This window comes from Mesoplodon bidens, assembly GCF_964165515.1.
Source record: "Mesoplodon bidens genome assembly, chromosome: 3".
In the NCBI taxonomy this organism is placed as follows: Eukaryota; Metazoa; Chordata; class Mammalia; order Artiodactyla; family Ziphiidae; genus Mesoplodon; species Mesoplodon bidens.
The window spans coordinates 63,038,835-63,049,767 of NC_138178.1; the positions used below are offsets into that span (position 1 = coordinate 63,038,835).

The window sequence follows — 10,933 nt, forward strand, 5'->3', positions numbered from 1 at the left end:
GCTAAAGGATGCAGAAAAGGGAGAGAAATTTGGGGCAAGGCCTCAGAGGGGGTGGTATTTGAGTTTGAAAGATGGTGGCATCTCTTTAGGCAAATAAGGGGCAAGGGAGCTCCATGTAGAGGAAAGAGCATGAGAAAGTGGAGTGACAGGCAGTAGACAGTGTGGCTGGGGCCAGGCAAGGATTTCAGCTTGATTACAGCACAGAGGGCAGGCTGAGAGCCTGTAATAGCAGGCATGGGAGGCACTAGGGAGCCACTGAGGGCATTTGAGCAGGACACCTTTCTGGATTTTAGGAGATTTCTGTGGCTAGATTTGAATAACACCAACAACAGTAACTAGTATTTACTAAGCATTGAGTAAGTGCCAGGCACTTTCTATGTATTAACTCAGTGAATTACCTAAGAGGTGGGTGCTATTAGTATCCCCCTTGCGTAGATATGGAGAACAAGCCTCAGAGAGGCTAGGTATCTTGCCCAAATCACAGAGCTAGTAAAGCACCAGAGCCAGAATTCGAACTGAGGTAGTCTGACTTCAGCAGCCGCATGTGACCAGGATGCGAGAGGCAAGGAGTACGTGGAGGAAGGTATTAAGTTGAACCCTATGAAACTGCCATTTCTTTCCATCAAAAACAGTTGAGTATCAGCATTTTCAAATGGTTCAGCATAAATGTCAGGCAGTATCTCCGAGGTATTTAGGTGGAAGACTTTACATGCCTTAATGTAGAGGAGCAGAGAGAAGGGGAGTGTCTGGGATGACTGTAGGGTTCTGGGCCTTAATTCCAAGACGAAGAGTGAGGACAGAGTCAAATGGAACCCAAGGAAGCTGAGGCTTGGTCCTGGGCAATTCAGAGGTGGTGATGGGCACTCGGGGACAGAGGCCGGACTGCAGTATGGTGAGGACACTGAGACAGAGAAGAAGCAAGGCAACTGTTTCTAGAAGTTTGGCTCTGAGTGAGAGGTTGCAAAGGGCCCCATCCAGAGGGGAGGGCAGAACACATCTGTGTGGGTGAGAGGGAAAGGCTGGCTGTCTGGGGCGGGGGTCTGTGGGCCTGTGGTCCCCGGGGGGCCTGGAGCCCTGCTGCCTGACCCTCTCCCTGCTTCCACAGCAGAAGAGCCTGCAGATCACCCTGGCGTTGACCTCTCTTGGTGGGAGGGAAGGCCATGAAGGAAGTCTCCCAATTTTGCCTTCCAGGCAGCCCTTTGAAGTGGTGGGGAGGTGACTGACATCCTGGATGGCTGCCACAGATGTATTTGTATCCCCAGGCTCTGGCTGGGAAGCTCGGTATTGATGGTATGGGTGGATGACACATGAGCACATGGCAAGTAGGGCCCATAACCTGACCAGAGGAGCCTCTGGGGGCAGGAAAGAGCCAGCTCGGCTTATACACATCAATCCTATGTCCACAGAAGACCCCAGACAGAGCATCCCATTGCCATAAGACTCACCCCCGCCCCCAACCTCTCCAACCAGGTCCTGGCACCCAGGGGGCACTTGGATAAATGTGACCAGGAGATTGAGTCCATCCCAGACACTGTCACCAGTGCCCACAACCTCGACTCCAGCCTGCTGGGGCGCACTGAGGCACAGGGGGGACCACTGTCCAGAGCTCCTCAAAGCTTTGGTGCACCACCTCGCCAGGGTGTCTGACTCACACAGAGGGAGAAGTGAGTCCAAGTTTGCCTCCTTGGGATTGCCCTGGGATCCCAGCTTCCCACTCCCACCTTTGGCAGGAAGTTCGACTTGATTTGGCCAAGTAAGTAGATTCAAACAAAGCTCTTCATTCTTATCTGCAGTGGGAGAAGGGAGCTACAAATTCTAGATGACACCCACCTTAGGGGTAGTACTCCTCATCATCTAGTCCCTGCCATGCACCCAACTTTATTCTAAGGCCATATCTAAATACCTGAGCCACAGAGCTGGCTGTAGGCACCTGGCCCCAGCCAATGCCTGGGCCCTGAAGTGGCTAAGGACACAGCTTCAAATTAGGGCCTTAACTCAGGTCAGATTCTGTGTCCTCTTGGGGCTCCTGGGCCCATCTCCATTCTGCTGCTTCTCCCACCTCACACATACACAGCAGGAACCTGGGGAGCCCTGGGCTTTCGGGGTCAGCCAGGGCAGGGGAAGAGGGCACACTTTTGCTGACAGCGGGGCTGCTTTCCAGGTGGTCAGAACCCCGAGTTCTCCAAACAATATCTCCTTCCCCCAGGCCTGGGTGGGGCCTCCATCCCTGCCGGGTGACCCCAGACTGGCCAGGCCACAGCCCTGGCCCCTGGGGAGGCACACGAGCATTTTTCCCTTCTCTGGTTTTGGTTGTTGATGGAGAACAGATGTGCACACATCTGGCTCAGCAACCCCCAGCCTCACCTTTCTAGTTCCCCAAACCTTCAGACAGAGAAGGGAGGTAGGGGATGGGGCCGGGGCCAGGGACAACAAGGGGAGAACTGGGCTCTGGGGCCCATGCAGGCAAGGCGTCCTTGGCAGCATGGGGGCACCAGGAGGCCCAGCTCCTCCGCCAGGGTACCCAGACTAAACAAAGATAGAAGGGATCTGGGCAGAGGCGGCTGTGGGCCGAGTCCTCAGGCCACACTGGGCTGGGCTGAGGCCGCCTCCCTCTCCTGGGCTGGCCTGAGCAATCCTGCTGAAGAGAACAAGGCCTCCTCATCTTCACGGAGCCTCAGACCAGCCAAAGCCAACTGGGACAGCATGTTTCCTCAGACCTCCCCCTGCCCCAGGCCTGCCCAGAGAACCTGACGCTTGCTAACAGCATACCCCAGATGGTCACCACACTGGCCAGTAACACCTTGAAGGCAGGCCCGACTCCCTCAACCACTCACCCAGGACTCTCCACCCTGGTTACAGGCCAGAGTCACCCAGGGAGCCACCGCAGCCCAGCTGGATCTGAGTTTGCAAGGATGGGGCCCAGGAATCTGTTTTTTAAACACACCACAGGGAATTCCCTGGCGGTCCAGTGGTTAGGACTCAGTGCTCTCACTGCCAGGGCCGGGGTTCAATCCCTGGTCAGGGAACTAAGATCCCACAAGCCGCATGGCACAGCCCCCAAAAATAAAATAAAATAAAGTCAAAAAAACAAACACGGGCTTCCCTGGTGGCGCAGTGGTTGAGAGTCCGCCTGCCGATGCAGGGGACACGGGTTTGTGCCCTGGTCCGGGAAGATCCCACATGCCGCGGAGCGGCTGGGCCCGTGAGCCACGGCCGGAGCCTGTGCTCCGCAACGGGAGAGGCCACAACAGTGAGAGGCCCGCGTACCCCCCCCCCAAAAAAAAAACAAACACACCACACAGGTGCTTTTTACGTGACTAGCCTGGCCCAGGTCCTCCACCTCAAGTTTCTTAACACCAGCGCAAGGGCTGTTCTCACCTGACAGGCGAGGAGACTAAAGCCCAGAGAGGCTGTAACTTGCCAAGGGTTCACACAGCAAATGAGTGGCAGAGCCCCTCTTAGCAGCCCTCGCTCAGGGTCTTCCCCACGCCCCCCATCAGTAACCTCTGCCACACCCCATGCACTGGCCGACAGGGCCAGGGGTTCCGACTCACCCTTCCGGCTCGAGTTCCTGGCCACCCTGGGGCTCGTCGATGTACCAGCTGCCGTAGGAGTCATCGTCGTCTGTGGCCCCGGACGAGGTCTGGTTCCCTGCTGCCTGGGTAGACATTCTCTGGCCCTTTTCCTCTGACCCCCAAACCAGAGGGAAAAAAGCCACTACAGATGTGAAAAGAGGCTTAGGGGGGAAAAAATAAAAGAAAGAAAACTCAAACAAAGAAACGTTTCTCTTTAATCCTAAAGGTTACTTTCTTGCTTTTAGCTCTCTGGGAAAAGCCCTCCTGGGAGTGAGGGCCTGGGCCGGCTGGCACAGGGGAAGGGGAAGGGCTTCTCCTGTCCCCTCCTGTCCCTTCCCGCCCAGTCTCGCGAGGTCCTGCAGGAGGTATTTATCCCTTGGGGATGGTGCCCCCTCAGGGTCCTTGGGCTTTTGCTGGAGCACCCGTCTGTCTCTCTCTATGACTGGCCACCGGTAGGTTTTGACTCAAAGCACCATTTTCAAAGAAGTTTTGTCCAATCCAAGCTGCCCACAGAGAGCACCCCCTTCCTTCCCCCTCCTCAAGCCCCCCCAGATGGACCCACAGACACACACTCAAGGAAGGACCAGGGAGGAAGGAGCTGCGGAGATGAAAGGGTAGGCGGGCAGCGGGCGGGCTCAGCACAGTCTGCCGGCCCCTCCCAGCTGGGCTCCCAGCCCCTTCCGCTCTCAGGGGTCCAGCCCAATCCCCCCTCTTTGTTCAGGCTCCCTCGAGACCATCCCCCAGCCTCAGCCTGCCCCTCGCTGGCCCCCTTGGGCCTCAGTGATGGGAACACACTGTGGTCCTCACAAGACCCCCTTCCGGAGGTGGAGGTCCGGCTCCATTGGCGGCTTGAGCCTGGGAGGAGTGCGGCCAAGAGGGCCGGCACCTGACTGCAAGCACATACCTGCCTTCAGTGCCTGCCCCAAATCTCCCACACATCTGCAGGGCCCTACAGACAAGTCAGGCATTCCAGCAACCCAGGGAGACTGCTGGGCCAGGGCCAGAAGGAGGGGAGGGAGCCCGTCCGTTCCTTCTCCTGGAGGAACATGTGTCTCACTGGTAAAATCTTTTTGTTTCTCCAACTTGATTTCACAAGGAGATAACTCACCCCCACAAGGCAGAAATTAGTCCTTTAAACACGAACCAGATCCACGGGTAGGCAAGAACCCTGCCTGCCTCCTGTTCCTCCCGGAGTGTGGGGTGAGAGTGAGGGTGAGGAAGGCAGGGCCTGGGCAGGAGATGGAGGGTCCTCTCCCCTTCCTGGCCCCCAACCGGGGGTGGAGGTATGGCAAGATGCAGACAAGGCAGAGAGCAGTTCTCAGGCCCCCTATCCCTGGGTGGGAGTCAGGCCCCCTGAAACTTTGAGGGTCCCTGTCCTTCCAATACCCCATAGGGTGCCTGGGCCATGGCCCTACCCAGCTAAGGCATTCATTCAACAAGCTTTTCAAAAGGACGTTCATCCATTTATGATTTTAACATAAATTCATTGAACACCTACTAAGTGCCAGCACTGTTTGGGGTCCTGGGATGGGAGAGTCTACAGTCCAGGGGGACACAGCCAAGTAGGTAAATGACCTCCAATCTGAGGGTTACAAAGGGAAGGCACAGAGTGCCCTGATGTACACCCCAGGAAACTGAATTTGGTCGAAAGAATGGGGGGCGGGGGTGGTGCGGTGTGTGTCTTGAAGAAACCTTTCAGTGGAGATCCGAGGGCAGGGAAAAGTCAGCTGCGCAGAGGGTGGAGTTGGTGGGTGGGGTGGGTAGTGGAGGGAAGCGTGTTCCTGACAGAGGGAACAGCATGAGGGATGCTCAGAAGGACAGAGCTTGAAATCCTAAAAGCTCCCCATCCAAGTTCTGTAGCCAGGCTCACAAGGCCTTCCAGAATTAGGGCCTGAGGACTCTTTTGGCTTTGGTTCCTCCCCCTCCTTCCCAAATGACCCCTCTTCCAGGAAGAGGGCTCTGGCCTCCCCTCTGCCACCCCACAGAGATGTCAGCATCTGCTGACTCAGAGCTGAACCTGAACTTTGTTTGATGCAATGCAGGAGCCCACACTGCCCATTGGATCCCAGGGATCAGGCCTGGCTAGGATCCCCTGAGCACAGAGTTCCACCTCTTCTCTTCCTCATGCCTCCTTCCCCTGATGCACAGTACCCAGCACTGGGGCCCCAGGGACTTTCTAAACTGGGTTTGGCAACGCCATTGCTTGTTCTGGTGACCTCGCTCCTCCGTGGGCCTGTCCCGCGCAGGCTGCTGTTTCTCCAGCCAGGTTTCCAGAGCCCTCTGCCCCAACACCAGAGCCCTGCATTCCCTTCACTGCTCAGGAGTCCTAGACCCATAGCTTAGGGAGCAACTCACTATCTGATTTTAAATCCCCCTCATGATTCCTCCAACAGTTGGAGTCCAGTCTGTGCCAGGGAGCTCACTCCCTCTACAAGGTAGAGAAGTTCATAGCTGGATAAATCCCTGTCCGAAACTGCTTTCTACCCTGCAGGGAGCCTGAGTCTGCCTCCTCAGTCTGGTTTGTTCATTCCCTCATTTATTCCACAGATGTTGACTGCATGCCGATTATGTGCCAGGCAAGGTTCTCCACGCTGAGAATATAGCAGCGAGCAAGATAGATAAAGTCCTGTGCCCCAGGGAACCTCGTGTGTAGTGGGGGGGCAGGGGGGGACAAAACACGTGTCACGTGTGCTGAGAGGGAAAATACAGTGGGATACGAGAGGAGAGACAGACAGACAGGAGTTGGCTATTTTAGGCAGGGTGGTGAGGACAGGCACAGTTGAGAAGGTGATATTTGAGCAGACCCCTGAATGAAGGGGGGCGGTACCCAAATGGGCGCTGAGGAAAGACATTCAGGCTGCCTGGAGGAGACTCTATCAGCCTCAGGGGCTACAGCGAGGCCGGCAGGGAGGGGCCCAAGCTAAGTCCAGGCACAGTCCCTTCCCCACTGCACTCTTCCCCGACCCAAACCCTGCTCTGCCCCCAAAGAGACCTCAAGTGGAGACAGCGCCTCCCGCATCCCCCCGGGCTAGCCCAGGGCCCATGGGGCCACCTCCCTCCTTACTGGGGAGATGCAGAGGCCACCTTCAGGGAGGCCCTAAGCAGAGGTGAGAAAGTGTGAGCTTCCGCTCTCTCCCCAGGTACAAGCACAGCGGACAGAGGGCAGTCTTTTGTTCAGTACCTCTAGTCAGGGCCAGGCTGAAATGGGAGGAAGCAGGTCCAGAAGGAAAGAGCTGGGTTTCTATATGGCAGGGAGAAATGCCCTGGTTGGGGAGGCAGCCTACCTGGGTTTGAGCCCTGGAACTGGCTGTGTGACCTTGAGTGATTCCCTTGGCTTCTCTGAGTCTCAGCCCTGCCTCTCTCCCAGGAGGGATAGGTTATCCAGCCAGGAGATTCTTTGATTGTGGGCTCTCCTCTCCCCAAGGCCCCCACTCCCTGCCCTCAATGACTTCACGGCCCAGGAATGTGGAGCCAGCACACCAGGCACTGGTTGTAGTAAGAAGGTCAAAGCTACAGAGAGCAGCTGTGACTGCCCAGGCGTCCCCCATTGTCTTCCACCCACCCTCCTGGCCCCCCGCTCCCCTATACACTCTGATGGGGGCAGGGAGGCAGGCTGGGTCAAAGATCCATGGCTACTAGGTGGCTGCATAGCTCAGGCTGGGAAGGGGACCCCACTCCTTGAGCCCAAAGTACCTCCTCAGCTTGAAGCTAGGAGAGCTCACATCTGTGAAATGGAAGGTTACCTCTGAGGTAACCTTCAGGAAGGAAGGATGCCACCTAGCCAGACTACAAGCTGGCAAGGAAAAGTATTGAGAGGAGAAAGATGGTAATGATGTGCTCCTGAAGAACTTCTCCAAAGGCCTGGCGGCAGATCCAGGGCCTACCCTCTGGAGTTGGGCCTACCCATTATAGGGGGACTCGTATCCAAAAAAGTCAGAGACCTGCAGGAGAGGAGGAGCTGGCCGGTGGAGTTACTTGGAAGACAGACAGTAAAAACTCAGGGAAGGGAGAAGACAGGAGGAAGAATAAGGAGGTGGACTGAGCAGTCTTGAAGGCTTCCTGGAGGAGGGGGCCTGGAGCAGGGCCCTGAGTTCAGACCGAGTCAGCAATGGCAGCAAGAATGAGGTGTAAGTGTCATAGGAGAGTTGAGAAGGGGAGTCTGAGAGGCAAGGAGAGAGCAGGGCAGGGCTCAGGGCTGCCTGGCTGTGCCCTCGTGAGCCCACATGGGCACATTCAGATGAGGCTGACACCAACACCCAGGGAGCAGCCCATGCCAGCAGTGCTCCTAGCTGAGCACAGATTGGGGGGTGGCTAAGTCCTGCTCACTCCGAGAGGGGGGTCGCAAAAAGCCTCTAGGCTCTGAGCAGACGAAGGCCATCTGCCATCTGGGCCTGGCACGTAGCTCCCCTTGGGCTGGAGTTGGACCACGAAGCCCTCGGGACAGGGCTTCCTTCCTTCCCATGTTTTTGTTCAAGTTGATTAAATCTGAGGAATTTTGGCGTCCAGGAACAGAGGCCCACGGGCGTGCCTTCAGCAGCCTGTGGTTATCAAAATCCTCAAAGGGTAAAGTGCTAAGCTTAAAAGGAGCTGACAGTGGGCCTGAAGGAGTGAGGAAGAGCCTCAGAAACACCCCCAAGGACTCCCAGATCCTCCAGAGCACCTCCAGAATCTCAGCAATATCCCCAGAATTTGAGTAACACCACAAGAACTCCCAGAACTTCAGTATCACCCACCATGAGCCCCCAGAACCTCTGTAACACCTCAGAACCTCGGCCCACATTTCAAGGACACTCAAACTCTGGCAAATCAAGCACTGGTAGGGGCAAGATGGTCAAAACCATGGTAAGCAGTTGCAAAAGGCCCAGAGACCCCTCATTGCTCACCACCCTCCCATCCCAGCTTTTGGCTCTCTGAGTCCAACTGCACCCCCCAGAAGTTCTACAGCACCCAAACCTCAGTAACACCCAGAGCCTCAGCAACACCCCAATCCCCAGCAGCACAGCAGAGAATGGCCAAGGGTTGCCTCAGTCCAGGAGTGGGGGGTGGCCCATGTGCCTGCCTGTGCAGCCCAGCCCACCATGAACCCATGGATAAGCAGCCAAGGTGGGTTCAACCCCATGTGGACCAGTGAGCTCTGAGTCTGCCCCCATCTACACAGCACACTCACATACACACATATAGAACTGCCCCCGGCACACACAGGCACCTAACCCTGGCTCCAGACCCAGCCTGACCCCATTCACTGGCTGGAAGGCAGTGCTGTTGGCTGCTAAGCTCACGACAGGAAAGTGTGGATGGCTCTCTACCTCCTACCTCCCTTGCCGTGTGGGAGCATCAGAAGCATCTAAGACATGCCTTGCTTAGAATTCTCCTGCCCCCCTCACCAATAACATCATCATAGCATGAGAGATGTAAGCCAGACTGTTCTGGTATGAGTGTGGACACTGGTGAGGAGAAGGAGGGTAGCCAACTGTTCCAGGGGAGCAGTGTGTTCTTCCCCTCCCAGAGTGCCAGCTAGAACTGACTCAGAGGAGGCAGGTTTCAGCTCAGGACAAAGGTAACTTTCTTTGTCTCACAGAGCAGTGAGCCCCCCACCAGAGGAGGCAATCAAGAATAGGCTGGTAACATCAAGACGCCTTCAGAGGAGGACTGGCCAAAAAGGCCATGAAGATGCCCCCAGCTATTAGAGACCTGGATTCTCCCTTCCCAGCACGTCCTCCCTGGGATGATGGTACCACCATGGTCTGGTCTTGAGATGTGGGCTTTGTGCTGCCCTCCTTCCTCACTGAGGACACCGACTCCTGAGCAGATCCCCTGAGTTCTCTCTCCTTGTTCCCTGCTGACCACAGGACAGGGCTCTCCATCAATCTCTTGCCCACCAGCAGACCCTACTCAGACACAACTCTTCTGATGTCTCCCTGCCTTTTGGAGCTCGTACTAGCTCCCCAGGGTCCCCCAAGTACAGCCATCTCCAGGTCTCCAAACTCATCCCTCAGAATTGCTCAACCCTACCATTCCTGCCCCCTTCCTGCCCTACACCCTTGTTTGTGCTCTGTCGTACTCCCTCCCCGCCGTGCCTTTTCCTTGCTCCCTCACCTGTACCGATCCTACCTGGCCCGCAAGGCTTGGCTCCAGCCCCACCTCCACCAGGCGTTCTCTTGACCTCTCCCTTCTGTATCTCTTCCTTCTCCTTAGTGGTCACCCTGGGGAGTCCTGTGCCTCCAGGCAGGTAAGGTGCTCCCCACCCCCTGGGGCCTCCTCCTCTGAGAGCCAGCACCAGCTTTGGCTGGGATCCCGGAGGGATGGCTTGTGCAGTCTCAGCTCTCGGCCCTGAGCAGAGTCCCCAGCACCTGCTTTAAAAGGTGTTTGATCTCCTCCTCCCAGGAAGGCAGCTCCCTCCTTCCCACCAGCTCTGGCCCTGCCCCTCCTCCCACCCCCACAGGCCTCCCGCCTGTGATTCCAGCATCAGAGAAGCCCACTCCACCCCCACCTCACCAGCTCAGGGCCACAGCCCAGCTGGGGCCCCACACAACACACAGGGCAGCTTGTCTTTGGCGGAGACTCTCCAACCCCCAAACCATTTGCCCGAAACTTGATCTCCTTGGCCCTCAGAGTCACCTCAGTGGAGAAGCCTGTACAGGGCTTTAATGGCTGAGTTTCCCCAGCTGTGGCCCAGGATGGGCTAAGGAACCCCCTACCTACCTTCATTTGTCACCATCCATCACTCCCGGGGAGCCATTGCCTGATGAATTGCACCAAGCCGGAGGGGAACCACCAGCTAAGCTTTTAATAACCCGATCAGCAGCCTGCTGCTGCCCAACTGGGCTGAGGTCCCTGACCATGGAAACGGGGGAATTTGTCACACTTTCATGGGGCTTTGGGGCTCAAATTTCAGGTATGATCCATTCCAGGGGGAGAGCCAAAAAGCTCTCCCAGAGAGCTTTCTCTTCAACTCCTCATAGCCCAGTCTGTCTCTAGAAGAAGTCTGGGGTTCTGGGGCCTGCTACTCACCCCAAGCACCTTCCTACAACCCCCAAGTCTGCAGGGACAGTTGTCCCATCACCTTCCCAGAACTTGGAAGGGGAGGTGATTAGTTCAGATTCACCATGCTCTTCCCTCCCCCTCCTAGCAGGGGTGCCCTGCAGGGGGGTAAATGAGAAGGAAGAAAGGGCTCAAAAGGTGCTAAAACATGGTGCTATGGTAGTCAGGGAGGGAAGGGATAAAGGTAGGGACCAGAAGAAGGGCCCTAAATTCCCAAGAGAAGGATACCAGGGGAGGTGTCTTCTTCCTCCTCAAAGGAGAAAGGGTGTACAGTCAACAAAAGGGTGGGGAAGCCAGGCAGCATTAAGATGTGAGAT

The 10,933-nt window shown here is 56.4% G+C and overlaps 1 protein-coding gene across 5 annotated transcripts in view; it reads right to left on the bottom strand.

Annotated features, from left to right (window-relative positions):
• STRA6 (signaling receptor and transporter of retinol STRA6) overlaps positions 1–10,322 on the bottom strand; it is a gene marked incomplete at both ends in the record, with an annotated part of 29,022 nt that extends 18,700 nt beyond the window's left edge. For 3 of the 5 annotated variants that reach the window (XM_081229832.1, XM_081229831.1, XM_081229830.1), the window contains one exon: positions 3,555–3,670. In XM_081229832.1, the coding sequence (XP_081085958.1) occupies positions 3,555–3,670 (116 nt within the window). Of the gene's footprint in view, positions 1–3,554; positions 3,688–3,816; positions 3,863–10,277 lie in introns of those variants that run through there. The other 2 variants (XM_081229834.1, XM_081229833.1) reach the window with 2 other exon arrangements.
• Positions 10,323–10,933: the final 611 nt, after the last annotated feature.